Consider the following 19,230-nt stretch of genomic DNA (forward strand, 5'->3'; position numbering starts at 1 on the left):
TCATAAAAGACTTTGCAAGTTCCAGCTGAGTTTTGATATTTTTCTAATAGATTTTTTGAATATATAATATTCTAAATATGAGAAATTATATGAATACTCAAGTAAAGTTGCTATTTGCTTATATACCCTTACAACTTATTTTTGCATATCTACCCATAGGGATATTTCGGTCATTTTAGTTTTAAGCTGTTTAGTTTTTACCAATGTTAGATGGTATGGATATATATAAAATGAAGATATATATGCAATTAGGAATTTACGGGGGTATGTATGCAATTTCGTATATTTAAAAGGATATATATGCAAAAAAGAAAACTTTAAAATTTATGGATTGTGAATTAAAATCTTCACTAGTCTAGATGTAGATAGTTGAGGCAAAATTTTTCAATCATAATCATCCTTGATGACATGATAGTTGTGGTTAATAGGTTCCTTGTGATATATGAGAGCCCATCTACCATGTAGAATTTACCCATCCATGGATCACGAAAGGCAATGATTGGAAGAAGGGGTGTCTAAACAGGAGAGGATATTGGCTCATTAACGATTGTTTTATGTGGAATTCGGAGAGCAAGTTTTTTTTTTTTTTTTTTTTTAATTTCTTTCTTTTGACAAAAGAAAGACGAGATGCCAACAGCAAAATGATAAAAAGTATATGTTATTGAGTCATGCCCGGTCAATATCTGATATCATGTATGATGGTTCGGATTCGGGTCATTTCTGATCCATCTGAACCCGAATCCGAACCTGACCCTTTTTACGCCGGTGTCGGTTAACCAAGGCTCCTGATCGCTCCTTTCATTTTATCTCGCTTATTTTTATTCCTTTCTTCACCCTGAAACGAGGAAGGCGGAGTGCGTAAACCCATTCGTTCTTGTACTCCCGACGTCAGAAGAAGGAGAAACCCTAGCTCAGCGGCGGTCATGGGGCAGGGCACGCCCGGCGGGATGAACAAGCAAGGCCTCCCCGGCGACAGGAAGCACGACGGCGACAAGAAGGACAAGAAGTTCGAGCCGGCGGCGCCGCCGTCCCGCGTCGGCCGGAAGCAGCGGAAGCAGAAGGGCCCCGAGGCCGCCGCCCGCCTCCCCACCGTGACCCCAGTCACGAAGTGCCGCCTCCGCCTCCTCAAGCTCGAGCGCATCAAGGACTACCTCCTCATGGAGGAGGAGTTCGTCACCAACCAGGAGCGCCTACGCCCCCACGAGGACAAGAACGAAGAGGACCGCTCCAAGGTCGACGACCTCCGCGGATCCCCCATGAGTGTTGGCAACCTCGAGGAGCTCATCGATGAGAACCACGCCATCGTCTCTTCCTCGGTCGGGCCCGAGTACTACGTCAGCATCCTCTCCTTCGTCGATAAGGACCAGCTGGAGCCGGGATGCGCGATACTCATGCACAATAAGGTGTGAAATTTTCGATGGCGATCAGTTTATTCTCTGATTGTCGATCTAGGGTTTGGGAATTTGTTTGGGAATTTGGGAAGAACTATTTTTGTTGATCGATTTCAATTTTATTTCGATTTAGGGTGGCTGTAGTGTCTAATTGCTGATCTAGGATTTCGGATCTAGATATATGTTTTGGGAAGAAAATGGTGGATCGGTGAGGTTTTTTTTTTTTTTATCTGACTGATATGCAAGCGGTATAGGTAATTGGCTCGGTTTATTGGAATCTAGGGTGGTTTGGGTCTTCGAGATGCATCTGGTTTCATCTATGTGAAGATATGAGATAGCTCGGTACGAGGAAAACTAATTTCTGCCACTCTTAGAGAGGATATAGTTTGGTTGATATGTTTTCGATTTTCCTTGTGTCTTTGTGTCTTTAGTTTTGTGTTAAATATTATGGTTCTTCATCACTGGATTTGGAAGGACAAAGCTTTGATGTTGTAAATTGGTGCACTTTCTAGGCGGCCTCGTTCACCGGGCCGCCCTTTTTTAAGTTAAACCTGGAGATTGAGGTTTTCTTTTTTGATTCTAGATAAAGTAGAATTTTGGACGAGAATCTAATTGTTGATTTATGTGCAAATCATTAATCATTTGGGTGGTAGTGTGGTGCATCCATTTTCTTTCATACTTCCCTCTCAGAAACTTCTGACATCTAAGTACTGCTCAAGTAGCAGCATGTATGTATGTATGTATGTATGTATGTATGCACGTACATACGTTTGTACATTTAGAAATGCCTTGCTAGGGGTTGGTCATGAATGTGGAGATGCTAACTAGGAAGTGATAGGAGAAAAATGGGGGAAAAATCATGGTGGTCACATATTTTGGAGAATCATTGCTTTAAAAAATTGGGAATGCCTACACCTAATAAGATGATGACATCATATCCATGGTGGTCACATGTTTTGGAGAATAACTGCTTTTAAAGATACAGATTGCCTGCATGTAGTAAGATGATGGGATCATATCATTTTAGATGAAGTTGAAGAACTCTGATTCCAGTTAAACACCTCATTCATGCATCCTTGTACGTGTATTATCTGTGCTACTGGGTTGTCACATTAGTGCCATCCTTTTTGGTAGCTTGCCCTGCTATCCAACATCCCCATGACTTCTGATGCATAGTTTATGTTTCGAAAATATCAGGTACCTATGGTTTGTCTTGCTTTGGCAGCTAATGTCAGAAGTAATTGAACATGCACATGCCATCCATTTATTTCTTTTTGTGTAGAATTTGATCCTTTGATTGTTTGATATTTCTTTTTGCAGGTTCTCTCTGTTGTTGGGCTTCTACAAGATGAAGTTGATCCTATGGTTTCCGTAATGAAAGTTGAAAAGGCCCCTTTGGAGTCTTATGCTGATATTGGTGGTTTAGATGCCCAAATTCAAGAAATCAAGGAGGCAGTTGAACTTCCTCTAACCCATCCTGAGCTGTATGAAGACATTGGAATTAAGCCTCCCAAGGGAGTTATACTATATGGGGAGCCAGGAACGGGGAAAACTTTACTTGCCAAGGTCAAGATTTCGTGTGCATTTTCTTTTTCATAATTCTTAATTTAGGGGGTCCATTTAATGGCCTTGATTGCGTGGATTCATTAGCGACCCTCCCGCGCCCCCTCCCCCCCCCCCCCCCTCCCGCCCCCTCCACCCTCCGCCAAAACTTGCAGCATGTGTTTGCATGCATATGGTGCTCACCGAATCTGAGATATTGGCTAGAAGACTTTACACTTTTATCCCTCTTGAAGCACAAGATCATTTATTATGAGGGATGATGCCGGGCTGACAAATGTTTTTGACTAATATTGGGGTACTTGAGGATGAGCCTTGGTGCGACGGTAAAGTTGCTCCATTATGACATGAAGGTCATGAGTTTGAAACATAGAAACAGCCTCCCTGTTCATGGGGGTAAGGTTGTGTTCATTTGACCCTCCTCAAACCCTACAATATTGAAGCCTTGTGTAAACCACCTTCTCGTGGGTATTTGAAGTTTTAAAGAAATTGCAAAATTATCTTTTTTTGCTATGCCTTTGCTAAATAACTGCTTACAAAGGTACACATTGTCAAATGCTTTGGCTAAAGTTCATTTGATGAAAGCCTTTTTGGTACATGAACTATAATGACCTCTTTCAAAGAATCTGCACAGTTATGTACGGCTGTGCAGATTGAATGTTTACAAACTGTCAAAGTTATTTTTCTCCTGCTTTTGTAATCGAATGTTTCTGCATTCTGCACTGCCTAGTATATCTGTCATAAACTACGTTTTGGGCACTATTTTTTCAGGCCGTCGCTAATTCAACATCGGCTACTTTCTTGCGTGTTGTTGGAAGTGAGTTGATTCAGAAGTACTTGGGTGATGGTCCAAAACTAGTAAGAGAACTCTTTAGAGTGGCAGATGATCTTTCTCCTTCAATAGTCTTCATAGATGAAATTGATGCAATCGGTACTAAGAGGTATTTAAATCAAATTACTGTTACAGTTGCTTTTACAATTATATCTATTATGCTATTGAGCCATCATTACTGGGTTTTTCTGTAGATATGATGCTCATTCAGGAGGAGAGCGTGAAATACAAAGAACTATGTTAGAATTGCTGAACCAGTTAGATGGTTTCGACTCAAGAGGAGATGTCAAGGTTATTCTTGCAACAAACCGAATTGAAAGTCTTGATCCGGCCTTACTTCGGCCTGGCCGAATTGATAGGAAGATTGAATTCCCTCTGCCTGATATTAAAACAAGACGACGCATTTTTCAGGTAAAATTCATGCTTGGTCAGATAAATTAGGGATTTTGCTAAGTGATCATATTAAAGCATATTTAATTACTACCATATAGATCCTTCCATATTCTGTGCCATAGACTTGTGTCACGTTGTTAATCAGTTGCTTCTGCAAGTCTGCTCCACTGCTGCATTTGTGTGTACCTGTTGAATTCAGATTGTTTACTTTATGTAGATACATACGGCCAGAATGACGTTGGCAGATGATGTCAATCTGGAAGAATTTGTTATGACAAAGGATGAGTTTTCTGGAGCTGATATCAAGGCAATCTGTACTGAAGCTGGCTTGCTTGCTTTAAGAGAGCGCAGAATGAAGGTAAGATTTCTATTATCAATTGCCTTTCTTTTTTTGATAAATAATGTTCATGGGTTCTGACTGCTTAAATTATCACGTAATATGGCATACACTGACTCACAAACGCAAATACAAACACTGAGACATACACTAATACAAACATATAACAATGTCTCGATCACAATCTACATGTTCTGTAAGATGTTGTATAGTTAAGCAAGGAAATATTGATTGAAATCATTGATGCGACTATTAATATGAACTGTGGTATTAACAGTTTATAAGATCAGTTTTTGTTGTGGACTCTAACAGAGCAAATTCTCCTCAATAATGGTAATATTTTATAAGATCCACCTTATTCTAGCTCATTAATGGGCCACTCAAAACTATATACTCAACTTGGTAGTTGATATTGAAGAAATTTAGCCCAATAATTTTGAGAGCTTGTTATGGCAGCTAGAAAAGTTCAATATGTTGGTGGAGGAATTCCTTCATAAATGCAAGTGTGCTTAATTTGGAAGTAAAAAAGAGCTCCATTTGTTTAGAGCTAGGAAGCGGCCAGTCTTGGGTTGGTTTGCCCCAAGTGTGGCCTGGCTTGAGTTACTTGAGGGCGGTGCTGCCAACTTCAACACTAGGCATCGAGTGTAATAGCCCAATCCAGATTATTCGAGGATGTTTCAGGCTTGTTCAGGCCTAAATTGAAATCCAAAGATCAAACCTAAACCTAGCATAATTTGAAAGGATATGGCAGGCCCTATCTTAAGCACATTCAAAGTAGAGATGACGTAAAGGAAGAGGGGGGACCTCACAGTCCTCAATTTTGTTTCTTTTGCTTGTTGTAACCTGCACCTCCACATGCCTCCAAATATCAGATGGCCATGATACTGGCTGAATCTCCCATACTAGCTTCTCTCAATCAATCCATTTCAAGGGAGGCGGGCAATGATGGTTTTGGAGCATGTACAGAAGATGGGATGTGGACAGTGTGGGTTGTAGCCTTGTAGAAGTTTTGAAGCCACATGAAGAATAGGATCTCATTGGAACTGGTACAACATCCAATAGACAAAAATTGAATACATTAAGAGAAGGAATGAGAAGAGAAAAAGAAGGAAAAAGAAAGGTCTGCATTCAACATCTTCACTCTAATAAGGCCTGTTTAGCAATGCCAAGACTGCATTACATAGACTCGAGACCTCTAATTATAGCAATAACAAAACCCTAACCCAACACTAAAATGTCCAAACTATCCTTTAAGTTATTGGATACTAATCATGTCTGTAGTACGTACAGTACCTTGTGTGGTACTGCAACAGTATGATGCCTCGACAAACCCCCAAATAAGGCTTCAGATATTTTAATCTCAGCCCTTTATTCAATGAAACCCATCTCCCTAAATCACTAAGCAATACAATAAAGATAAAATCTAAATCTACTAGCTTACCCAATGATCTGCAGTCCTCCGATGCATGTAGGAGCAATCTTGGCTGGATTTGTCGAGCAAGAATCTCTGGATAGATCCTTGGTTGCAAGCAGGTTATGGGCCTCAGCAAACTGCGGAGAAGAGAAGAGGTGATGTGGGGAAGAGAGAGAAGGGGGGAGGGGGATGTTAATATGGGTGGTTGGAAGGGATGGGGATAAAGGTGGAGACCAAGGAGAATGAAGGTGCTTTTTCTTTAGTAGGTTCTTTTTATTGTTATACTATTGATTGGAGGAATTATTACAGATCCAACTTGTACACATCACCTGTAGTACAAATAAACTAAATTTGAATGATTTGCTGTAACAAAACTTCGATCGATCACAGATGTAATGGGGCATTGTTTGCACTTCTTAGTGCATTTATGGGGCATTATTTTGAGAAAAGCGTCCAAGAATAGTGATAACAGCTGTGACTTCTTTGATTGAATGGACTGATGACATTATTCATTGTGATGAAGGGACAGATTATTGAAATCATTCATTCTGATGGAGGACCTAGCCCATGAGCATTGGTAGAATGAGTAGTTCATATTTGATCTTGAAATGATAGATATATGTGGATCATAATAGAACCATTAAAAGATAAATTGGCAGATCTTGCTGGAATTTGTTCTCTTTCATTAACAGCTAAAGACCATTTCCTCCTTGTCCAGTTCTTTAGGTTTGTTTAATTTGTAGAGAATTTAGCCATTCAATTTTCATCAAAAATATGCATGAATTGGTGATACATCTTGCTAGAGACTACAATATTTATTTGTGGTGAACTAATCTGGGAGTATTAGACGGTACTTTGTTTTTAATGACAATATCAATGAATATGAGAATGGGTGTTTGATGTTTTTTTTTTTTTTTATAGTACTTCCATCAGTTCCAATGGTCATTAAAAGTTAGTGTCTAAGAGTCTGGCTTTTCATTCATTTATTTGTTGGGAATTTAGTCGATTACAAATTTCATCAGTATTGTGTATAAATTAGTGATGCATTTAGTAAGGAGACTGCAGAATATGCTACTTGCTTTTGGCGAATTGAGTCCTCAATTATGTGATCGTGTTGTTTGTTTTACTTTGGAAATGGGTCCATAATGTTGGCTTCTATATTTCCCATCAGATTCAAGGGTGATTAAAATTTGGTAGTTAGTATCCAGTTTTCCACACTTGGTTAATTGATTGGTACCATAGGGCATTGCCTTTCTCATAAATATTCTGCACGAATTGGTGCGATGCGTTATGATGGAAGGCTGGATCAGAAGATGGGGATTGATTGCCTGATAAGGTTAATGAATATGATAATGCGTGTCTCATGGATGCCTTTCATATTTCCCATCAGGTGCAAGGATTGTCAAAATTTGGTAGTTGAGGGTGGGTATTGCAGGGATGCCTTATCATATTTCTCATCAGATGCAAGGATTGTCAAGCTTTGGTGGTTAAGGTGATTGTTGTGGGGTAGTCAAAAGTTATGCTATATATGGAATCTAATCGTTCTCTACATGAAAGAACAGAGTACTTGGTACTAACAGACTAATCAAGAAATAGCTGTCTATCATATTTAAAACCGTAGAGTAACAGTGCAAAAGACAAGTGAAATTCAAACTGGGTAAAAAGAAATCAGAATTAGTAGCTAAATCTTTTTTTTGTTATCATGATAAATTTATTATCACGGTAAGATCAAATAACTTGAAATCAAATTTATAAATTGAGTATTTTTTAACTAGTTCATTAGATACATCTTTTTTGCTCATTGTCCAGAAACAAATTAGGCCAATGGAACCAGATTGGTAGCAAATGATACTTTATAAAATCAAACTTCATACAGTACTTTAAAAAATTTATTAAAGAATTATCTCTTCAATTCTCATTGTCCCAATTAAGTTAGGATGGTGGAACCAGAAATTGGAGCAAGAAATGTTTCATCTAACAAAGGCTGGGTACTAATTTATTTAGCTGTGTGAAATGGATGTGTTCTGGGAAATCAACTTAAAGGTGACAAGTCTCTCACTGACTTTGTCCTTTCCTCCCTAGATTTTCTTTTCATGACATATAGGACATGTTTGGTTCGTGGGAAAAATTTTTCCTCACTGGAATGTTTTTTCTGAGAAGATGATTTCTGAGAATATGATGCCTTAAAAAAATGGTTTTAGCATGTTTGGTTGATCATGGAAAAGTAGCACTTTTCAGAGTGGCTTATATTTAGTTGAGCATCTACTTTTCTAGAAAAATTATATGAGATACCTATTATACTTTTAATAAAGGGAAAGACCTTACTCATGAATTTTGATGACTTAAGGGTACTTTTAGAAAAAAAAAAGGGACCCCAATTTCTAACCGGTGGGAAAGTAGCCTTTCCATGTTCTTCCTGGGTTTTTTTTTTCTCATGAAATATGGAAATTTTATTCCGATGTAAATGCTACTTTTTCATCTCTGTTCTTTGAAAACTTCAACTAAACAAGAGGCATTTTTTTGTTTTTCCGTTGACCACACTTTTCTCCTTTCTTTTTCTGCGAACCAAACAAGTCCATAATGTTTTCTAACTTTCATAAGTACTAGAATTATTTAGGTATAAAACATGATAATGCATCAGCTGTAGATTATTTTAATTTTGAGCCACTTTTTTAGGTTCAAATGATAGATGTAAACAAAATTTTTACAGTTCATAGGCTGTGAATTGTCTTCTCACATGTCTTGATGGATATGTAGACTCAGTACCCTTGGAGAAGTGTTCAAATAATCTTAGACTCAACTCAACTCAGCCTTAATCCCAAACTAGTTAGGGTGGGCTATGTGAATCCTTTCCTCCCTTCTACTCGGTTTAGGGTCACACTTTATGGATATCAAATCCTTTCTTGCTACTTCATCTCATGGATTTTTGGTTCACCTCTCTCTCTTTTCATTTCTTCTACATGTATTAAATTGCTCTTTTGTACTGGTGCATCCCTCGGCCTATGTTGTACATGTTCAAATCACCTAACTCATCCCTCTCTCGCTTTGTTCTAAATTAGTGATACCCCTATCTTTTACGAATAACATTTATTCCATTTTTTCTTATATTACAATAAATCCATCTCAACATTCTCATTTTGGTCATGCTTATCTTGTGTCCATGTTCTAACTATCCAACATTCTGTACCATGAAGCATTGCTAGTTGTCCTATGAAATTTTTCCTTCAACTTGGTAGTGATCTTACGATCCCATAATATCCTAGTCACACTTCTTTATTTCGTCCAACCTTTTTTGGTCTTATGGATAACGATCACTGAGTAAGTTAATGATCCGTTATTTTCATTCCATCTTCATCATTATCTTTAATTTTACTAACATTCCATGAATTCCATTTTGGTTCTTTGTAATCTAAACTCCTTGGATTTTTATGCACTCCATAATTCCAACTCACGATTAGTTCGGCTTAGTTTCATCATTAAGAGTATATCATCCCCAAGAAGGCATGCACCAAGAATTATGGTCTTGAATATGCCTTTAAGCTCATCCATAATTAGTAACAAAAAGTTGGGATTTAGAGAAAATTCTTGTAAATCTATTGTGACTGGGAAACTCATTAATATTACCACCATTAGTTTCACACTAGCAGCGCTCCGTCATATGTATCCTTAATCACATTAATATATCTAATAGAAACTCTTTTCTTTCCTAACACCTACCATAAGACATCTCTAGGGACTCTATCATTTGTTTTCTTTAGATCCATAAAAACCATATGAAGATATTCTTTTCTCTATACTTCTTGATTATTCTCAAAAGGAGAAAAATAACTTCCATAGTTGGCCTTTCTGGTATATAACTAGGTTGGTTTTTTGAAACTTTTTTATCACATCTCAATTTATGCTCAATCACCCTCTCTCGAAGTTTTATAGTATGGTTCATGTGTTTAATATCATGATAGTTAGAACAATTTTGATAATCACCTTTGTTTCTTGTAAATCGTACTATAGTGATCATTCATTTATCGGGCATTTTCGTGATCTTTAAAATTTTATTAAACAAAATAGTCAACCAAATTGCTTCCATGCCATTCAAACCTCAATTGGGATTCTATTAGGTCCAACCTCTTTTCCGATTTTCAACTTTATCATAGCCTTCCTTATCTTGGATACTTCAATTCTGCGTGTCTACTTAATGTTTCTGCCCTCAATGGAACTAGTAAGATATCCTAAATCATCTACATGACATTTATTGAATAGCTTATGAAATGACTTCTCCATCTTTTTCTCCTCAACAATTTTTTTTTTCATCTGCATCCATGATACATTTAACCTTAGTCAAGTCTCTTAGTTTTTTTCTCTCTCCGTTTTGTGATCTTATAAGATATCTTTCTTCTCATCCTAAGTTTCTAACTTGCGATATAACTCTTGATATGCCTTAGTATTCAAATAATCTTCAAGAGTTTAATTTTTGTTCCTCCTATATAGCTAGGGCCTAGGAATGTCATTCCATCATGTGGTTGTAACATGTATCATTTTTATTTCACTTGATTGGGCACTTTGTCAAGCTTGTTCATTTATTCATGGTTTTAACCAACCCACTTTGCTTTGAAGGATGATCCTTCCATGAAGTTGTCTTTCATGGCATGACCAATTAGAATAATTAGGAATCATTTGGATTGGAGGGACCTAGAATATCTATTTTGTCCATTGGTCATTATTTAACTGATTCTAACCTTCATTTCATTGAGAGCCAAGGTACAAATAATGGCTAAAAAATATCCTATTGGTTGTCATTTTAGTTTTGGGCCATTCCTGTTTCGTTAATCAGAGGGTTTAAAATACTTACTTATTGGCCTTCTTGTTCATAGCTTGGTGCACTTTATTTCTTGGATTTAATGAACCTAGTAACGATGGTTTTTTTATTGCTTGTCGTTTCAGGTAACTCATGCTGATTTCAAGAAGGCCAAGGAGAAGGTCATGTTTAAGAAGAAGGAAGGGGTGCCCGAGGGACTCTACATGTGAGAACGACGTTTTCTGCTGGATTCACAGGTCACACATCTTCTCTTTTTAATAAAAAAATGCTCTTCATCTATGAATTTATCATTGTTTCTCTCTCGCTTCATGTTTGCACATTCTTAGCCGCGGTATTGGCACATGGGTTACAAAAACCATTTTAGCTCCAGTGACTAGAACTGGTTGTACAAAAGAATATGCATTTGTCCATATGCAAAAATCCAAAAAATTGTACATAATTACGTCTTTGCTAATAATGTCTGAGTACTAATTAATTAGTAAATGGTGGAGGCAAGTGCTGTTAATTATGATCTTACCCCGGAAGTGAAGGTTTGTTCCTTTTTCCCCTTTTGATTGTATTAGTCCCATCATTTTTTTTCCTCTTTTATTTGTTAACATGTTTCCCTAGCATTGTGATTAGAGAGAAAAGGAAATCTTGATTGGATTCAACTCTCTTGATGCAAAGAAAGTTAGAAAGTGGATAAGGCTTGCGGGGCAAGGAAGAGTTTGGCAAAATAACCGAGGCTTGAGAACAGGAGATGATTGGATGGCCTCAAAATTTTTAGATGGATATGGTTTAAAGGGCAATAATCTTGTTATGAGAGTACATGATCTTGGCCAGGAAAGATTGGGGAGCGGTGATGAATGTTGCACATATGAGTTATGGATTTTAGAACTTCCGCAGCTGCAAGTAGCCAGTAGACGTACTGAATCCAATGTCTTGTGGTGCCTTGAGCACAAAGCAACAAAGTGTTGCTGGCACTGACGAAGACAGTTTTTGTTGGCTCAAGCCAGCTATGCTCTTTGTCGCCCTCAGAGAATGAAATCTTGATGGAATCTGAGGATAAGTTGTTGGAGTAGTCACTTGTCTATCATGATATTTGGTAACAAAGTATGCTATGTTTATCATGCGGCTGCCTCTCCACCCACTCCTTTTTTTTTAAACAAAAATATTGACAATTAGGTGAGATGTCGCACTTTTTTTTCCCGTATTTCCCGTAGTGACAAATTATTTCTTGGTTCAGGTAATTAATTACTGCTGAGACTTGAAGACCTCCCCCCTCCTCTTGTTTTTTTTCCCATGTCGACAATTCGTTTTTTTACCCCTAGTGACTGGAATTATTTCTTGGTTCAGGTAATTACTGCCGAGACTTTGAAGAAGACTTGGAGGGGCCATCTCTAAGGATGGTGTTATGAACTCGTATACGTATGTCATGCTTCCACCATTTCAGCTTGAAAGTCACTGTTATAGTTTGAGTTGCTTTATTTTTGTACTGGATAATACTGTGTGTGGGGTAACGGAATATTTATCGAAATCTTTGTTTGCATGCGGAGGATCTTTTTGAAATTGTGGCACGATTAAGTTGGAAAATAGCGCCAAAAACACCCTTAATAAGTCGCAAGGAGCGTGGCAAATTTTTAAGTTCTGTTTGCATCCCCCCTTAAAATGGTCTATTCCAGGCGAATATAATGCGTTTGCTCCTGTCTCTCCTGCCTGAAATCAATTTTGGCAGTTGATTTCCATGCCGAGCCTTTGGAGTTTGTATTTATGCAGTACTATATGGTCCCCGCCTTGTGGTCGCTGGTTAGGAGCAGGCAGAAAGGACGGGGCCCACGGTGGTTGAGTGGGGTCGTTATTAAGGATCTGTGTTGGAATAAAAAGCTCGCATGTGAATGACTTGGGGATTACTCTTCATCCGCAGGACATTGTACCCATGATCGATTGGTGGCCTTTGGCAATATGATGACACCCCTTGGAGGGAGGGAAAGGCTGTGGGGTCAGATGACAGCCTGATTAGATCTACCTGTTTGGACCTAAGATTTTTAGTAGATTCCCAAGCGTTGTTGTTTAAGTCCCTCAGCGCATCGACTCTACTTTTGGAAGTATGAGGAATTGTGTTCGTCTGATGTATCTTGCTCATAGTTATATTATAATGGACATCCCCGGCCTGTCCTTTTCACTGGCCCCTGCGAAGTGAGTTCCAGTTCGCATGGAGAACTGGAACTCTGAGCCCAGGACAGAGCCAACTTTGCTTCAACCTTCCGATCCAGGTATAATTGAATAAAGCAATGATTGCTAGGCTTCTCCCTGGGAGTCTCGGAATGATTCAGCCTACGGTGACAGAATCCGGGATAGGTATAGCGAGGGGCTCTTTTGAAACATTCCAGGGCGTAGGGTTTCGCCAGCCGATCTACCTCATTGGGCGGAGGAGTTCGCGGTTCACACGAGTCGACATTCCACGCTTTTCATTTTTTATTGCTCTTTGTCCTTTCGTGACTACCTTGTGGACTATCTCCTTCCACCTCCATTATTAACATTTTTTTTTGGAAAGAATGGCTGAACCTTCATATTTAAATATTCCATGCAGCAACTGTAGAGTTCTATTGAATCTACATGTACTGTCAGAAATGAGAGCCAGTGTTTCTAGGTAACGGAGTTCTCTCTTTTTTTTTCTCTCTCTTCCAAAAATAGAAGATTCTTCGGTCCGTTCTGTAGTCGACTTCCTAGATTTTTGGTCACATGCCACTCTTTGATTAGATATTTTAGAACTTAACCTCTAACAATTATTTTTCATTCTGAAATCAGTAGAAATTAGATTGTTTCTGTGGTAAAACATGGTGTGAGAAGTAGAGCGCATAACTCAATGCCTGCTTGTGTTTGAGTCGTCTTGTCCTACTTACTGATTTCCATTTTTTTTTGAGCCTTTTATGTTACTTAAATTACCTCTGCATTTCTGAAAACCTTGTTGGGTAAAATTGTTGTGTAAATTTTTTGTCCGGGATAAGATAGATAATAGTTTTAACCAAAATAAGTTGTATAAGTGCATTTCGAAGTTTTCTACCATGATAGTTTTTTTCATATTTGGCAGCAAAAGTGAGCTAAAATTTTATGGAATCTATCTTTTAACCATCCACTAACCTCCTTTATCTGAGAACGAAAATCGCAATTTGGCAGGATAAAATGGGACAAGAGAATTTATTCTAGTCTAATTTGCTTTTTTCTTCAAAATTAATCCGTTGAACATGGAATAAATACGTCTCAATATTTGCTGAAGCATTTAAAAAAAAAAGCGATACTTCATTCTCATTTCACCTTCAAGCTTCTTCTTTTTTTTCCCTGTCTGATGCTTTTCATTATTCTTATGCTTTCCATTATGCTGATGCGCGGCCCGCCGCCGCCCAGCATCTAATCGAAAGCTGGCTTCAATTCATGTACAAGTATAATATGAGAGGCAAATTCTCTCCGGGCAATTCAAGCGATCTTGAACTCTATAGGAACTTAGAAAACAGCAAACGAGGAGACTTATATCCACTTTTACAACATATACCATCAGGCTTGAGGTGCCATTAGCAGCGCCTGATCCACCCTTCCAAATTCCCAACATCTCTTAGTATATGTTTGAACTCTTAATATAAATCTAAAAAGAAAAACAAAGTGTGCTCAATTTCCTACCAACTTCAAGATCCCTATCTTCTTCCACAATCCCACCGTCATCTTCACATGCGCCGCCGCCAGTCCATCACCCACCACCAAATAGATAAGCTCACGGCTCACAGCTCACAAGCCTTTGCTTTACTTGTTCTCGTTTTAAAATTAAAGAACTCTCTCTTTCTCATCCACCGTAATTGTATAAGAAAATTAACAGCCACACAAGCATATATTATTTATTAAATAAAGAGTGGAAATGGAGGAGAAAGGGTACACAAACTTCTCCTTTTAGAAACTCCACTTCTATGAAACCTAGAAACCCTTTCTAAACCCCAAAAGCTCTTTTAGAGATCTAAGCGTAGAGAACTTGGGAGTAACAAGGCACCAGATCTGCAAACGCCGGCGGCCCCTTCACCACCCTCCACTCCACCCTCAGCCTCTCCTTTTCCCCCTCCCCCTCCACCGCCGCCACCGTCCCCACCCCGACCTCCAGCCCGCTCCCCACCACATAGATCTCCCCCTCCGCCCCGCTCACGGCGTACGGACGCTTCAGCTCCGGTGGGACCCCGCCCCCCTCTACCCTCCGCCACGCGTCGCTCCCGGCGTCGTACGCCTTCACCCGCCCGTCCCCGTAGTCGGTGACCACGAGGAGGCGGCCCCCGACGACGGCGCTCGCCCCCGTCCACCCCTCCCGCATCCCCTCGCTCATCTCCTCCCACGCGTCCCGATCCGCGTCGTAGACCCCCGCCTTCGGCGACGCGTAGAAGGGCCACCTCCACCCCTCCGTCACGTACATCCGCCGCCCCACCACCGCCGCGTCGTACCGCGCCATCCCACACGGCATCACCGCCGCCGGCGCCCACCGATCCGCCGCCGGGTCGTAGCACTCCACCGCCGAGATCCCTCCGTCGCCGCCTCCGGCCGCGATGATCCGGCCCCCGATCGCCCCCGCCGCGAAGAAGGACCGCGGGGTCGGCATCGGCGCCCCGGTGGACCACGAATTCGTGGCGGCGCGGTAGGCGACTAGGGTCCGGAGCGGGGTCTCGGTGTCCGACCGCATCCCGCCGAGGACGTAGATCTCGCCGCGGTGGGGGAGGGCGGCGCAGGCGAAGGCCGGGGGGCAGAGCGGCGCGGCGGCGCCGGCGGGGACGGGCATCCGGGGAAGGACGAACCAGCGGCGGGTCCGGGGGTCCAGGGCCTGCCACTGGAGCCGGAGGGAGATCGGATGGAAGGCGAAGACGAAGAGATAGGGAAGTGCGTGGGCGGCGGAGAGCTCCGACTTCGCACGGAGGAAAGCCGAGCTCGAGAGAGCCCGATTCCAGGCGGAGGACACCGATCGTGCGAGGGCCTGGTAGGGGAAGGGGAGGTGGAGGAGGCACTGCTCTGCCACCTCGTCCGGTAGCCTGGGGATCAGGGGCTCCATCTCTGCCGCTGCCGACTCCGTCGCCGCCGCCGCGGCGGAAGTCACCTCCTCCTCCTCCGTCGTAGTTATCGCGCTCGGCGTCATTGCGATCCGATCCGAAACCACTCTTCTTCTCAAACCTCGCTCGCGCTCTCTTCTCTTCCTCGGACGGGAAGGTCTGGGCTTGGTTTTATAGGGAGGCGGTGGGTCGCTGTGTCGGGGCGGAGCGGCGTGCCCCATGGGCCCCACCGAGCTCAAGCGCCACCCGGCGCATGATGGATCGTGGGCTATAGCGTGCGGGGCCCAGTGATCATTCCACCATTATTCTAATAATAAAAATATATGCCTTCGGTGTCCGTATACTCTGCGTGCCATTTTTAAATTACTAAAGTAATCAGTCCAGAAAAGAGAATTTAGGTAACGCTATATTATCTTTGCATCTAGGTGATTGAGGGATTAATATCATAATTACTTAGCAAATGAGGTGCAGGTCCCACCAGAAGTATTGGGCATTCTGTAGTAAAGTTCATGGTTGGTCTTTTATGCTGCTTGTAACCTAACATCACAAGTCCATTGGTGATAAACTGAGGGTGTGGGTGCAACGTGAGAATTAATGGGGAGGCATAGGTTGTTAAATGTTGACACAGATCAATTGAGATGGGCGCATCCCTTTAGACCATGTAGAAGAATAAGCGAGCACTATAGACATGCAAACATCTGCTTGGATGCAATAGCTAGGCTAGGCAATTGCCTTGTATAAAATAATAGATGTAGTTGATCAAAAATTGATGGATATGATGATGAAAAAGATAGACCTAGTGCCTGTCTTTCATATAGTTATATCATGCTGTAATTGTGAAAGGCAAGGGATGGTAAGATATCAACTTCATTGGCATAGATGGCTGGAGACTAATTATATCATCCATAAAGCTTGGGGCCACTTAGGGTGGTTTGGAGTCCACATGTAATCAAGAACACAAGAATTTGGATTAGAAAGGAAACTCGTCCGTCTCCTGGAAACAACTAAGGTGGATTTTTATTTAGAGGGGGAAGGTTGCGTTGCAAGTCCATTACTTGTCCTTAGCGAGAAAAAGAGAGTGGTTTTATAAATAGGAGAGCGGAGTTATCTAAAAGGTAGGAGATAATTCTTTTTGTATTTGGAGAGTCTTTTGAGAGGGAGCCAAATTCACCGTTTTCTTTTTGTAATTCTTTGCATGTTCTTTTTTTGTGTTCGATGTTTATTCTCATATTTGGGCCTGTACGATCGGCCTACTCCGAATGGTACACAATTCTACATTTCGCAATAAAGATAAGAATCCACCCCCATCCATACATTTAGATAGTGATTTAATGGCGACATTGTCTTCCAAGCCGAGCATGCCTACAGAGAAGCTAATGGAGTCGCGGATCACTCGAGGGCTCTATGGGCTAGAACGAGAGAGTTGCATAGAGCACTTCCAAACTTGTAATTTTTTTATTTTTTTTTGTGTATCCACATTCAAAATATATGGGACATCCGTCAGCAGCAAAATAAAATAAAATAAAATTCAGAGTTTTATTATATATATTAATGATTGGTGTTTCTTTTTCTTCTACTTTGCTAAAGAAATGGGATAACAAAATAAGGGGAACCTCCCACTCGCCCTGCCGTTGCGGGAGATTCGGTGCCTCAACGAGGAATGCCATTTCTACTTTGCCGTGTCCCGTGATTCAAATTTTCTCTCTTCTTCATTAGGCCAAGGGTGAGAAAAGGGTGGAGAGGCTAAAAATAAGAATGGTTGAGACGGCCTTTTCACATGGTGGGCACTCAAGCTCTATATGGTCGAGGTCGGCGACACGTCTCTGTGCAAATTAATTTCCCTGGTCGATGCCTTGGAAAGTGAATTCCCAACCACATGGCAGGATCCCTATTTATTGTTGCCCCTCTTTTTGGTTGGTTTTGCAAGTTGTCCACCTTCACGCTACTCGCAAGTAGTGGAAATATCACCCATCTTAACTCAGGAAGGTGGCATCGGACCTTCCGGTGATGTTGGCTTGCTCCATAACAGGGTGTGGGCGCGCCTCCGTGCGTATGAGAGAGAGGGAGAGAGGGTGGGTGGTAGTGGGAAGAAGTCAGATTGAACTCTGTATGTTGGAATCCACGAATAAAATATAGTCCCCTCGTCGGTCAATAAAATATAGATGAAAGGGTTGATTTACTAATTTGGTCCAAAGTTCAATTGCTTGAATTTTTTTTGGCTTAACTTGAGTACTTATATGAATGGCAAGTTCTTTTAGGGCATATTTAGATTGTGACTACAATCATAATTCAAGTCGGAATAACCATATCTCCAATACATTTGGTTCGCAATCGAAATTGGAATCTGACTCGGAATAGATAGCAGGAGGAAAATAGAGATTGGATTTTGGAGAATTAGGGTTTTCTATTTTCTCTTGAAATCGAAATAGAAATGGGACTCCTTTCGACCAAATGGTTGGAATGAAAGCTACTCATTTCCATTTTCATTCCAGAGTCCAACTTCTTCGGACCAAATATACCCTTAATTCTAATTGAGACATCAGATCGTTTTAACTCCATTTATGATACCAAAGCCGATATGCATCCAAACCGACCGCAACACATGCGAGGGGTCGTCCAACAAAAGCTCGCCACAAAGCCAGCCACTTGGCATGCCCGAAAGCATGCAACCGAGTTTGAATTTCAAAAGCTCCTTACAGCTAGCGATATCCCAATCGAGATTCCAAGCGATCTTTGAAATCATGCTAATCAAACAGGCCGCAGAAACACCCGCGACCAATATTCAGAATGTGTGAAGGTCTGCTAATCCTGGCCAATCTACGTGATTGAATGCCATGGCATCGGGTTCGCTTCTTTGTCTATACAACCAACTTTTCGAAAAACCTTTCAGGTAAGTGCTCGGAGGCCCTAACAGACTGCTGAGAACCTTCCTCTGTTTTTTGAGTATCCTCCTGACTTAGACATTGAAGAATCCTCCGTCGGACACATTTCGACACGAGGACTTCTTCGTCTTTGTTGTTTCAAGTCGGAGTGCAGCCGCGAATCAAGATTCCGGCAAATGCCACTTGCTTTAAATCACAACCTAGCACGATTTGAGCAGCCAATCTTTGAGTTCTCCGGTACCAATGCTTCACTTGCTCGGCGCTTAGGACATGCCAATTTTCAGCAGCTACAAAAGTTAGATGATCTTGAAATTATTGCTGGAAATCCACGTGCAAGAGATGATCCTTCATAAAAAGAAGGGTACAAGAATTAACATTCCACCTTAAATTGCTTGGGCTCACATTTTTTTCCTTTTTTATATTTTTTAATTTAAAAAATAGAAAACTGATATAAGAAATATATTTTTATTTTTAAAAATAACTACTATAATTTATGAACAAAGTGAAAGCTTCCAATCCCTAAAAGTTACTTTCGAGGCAGGAAACCAACTCCTCAC

General features: G+C 40.9%; 1 protein-coding gene and 1 pseudogene across 1 annotated transcript; one reads left to right on the forward strand and one right to left on the reverse strand.

Annotated features, from left to right (window-relative positions):
* Positions 1–789: 789 nt before the first annotated feature.
* Positions 790–12,268, forward strand: LOC103714638 (26S proteasome regulatory subunit 4 homolog A-like). Its single transcript, XM_008801966.5, has 7 exons — positions 790–1,403; positions 2,712–2,957; positions 3,723–3,892; positions 3,978–4,194; positions 4,394–4,534; positions 10,866–10,976; positions 12,076–12,268. Exons 1-6 carry the CDS (start codon positions 924–926, stop codon positions 10,947–10,949), a joined length of 1,338 nt encoding a protein of 445 aa, XP_008800188.1. The 5' UTR covers positions 790–923; the 3' UTR covers positions 10,950–10,976; positions 12,076–12,268.
* Positions 12,269–14,580: 2,312 nt separating this feature from the next.
* On the reverse strand, positions 14,581–16,048 carry LOC103715962 (F-box protein AFR pseudogene; annotated as a pseudogene).
* Positions 16,049–19,230: the final 3,182 nt, after the last annotated feature.

This window comes from Phoenix dactylifera, chromosome 2 (assembly GCF_051530095.1).
Source record: "Phoenix dactylifera cultivar Ajwa chromosome 2, Ajwa_hap1_PhDact_Kaust_v1.1, whole genome shotgun sequence".
In the NCBI taxonomy this organism is placed as follows: Eukaryota; Viridiplantae; Streptophyta; class Magnoliopsida; order Arecales; family Arecaceae; genus Phoenix; species Phoenix dactylifera.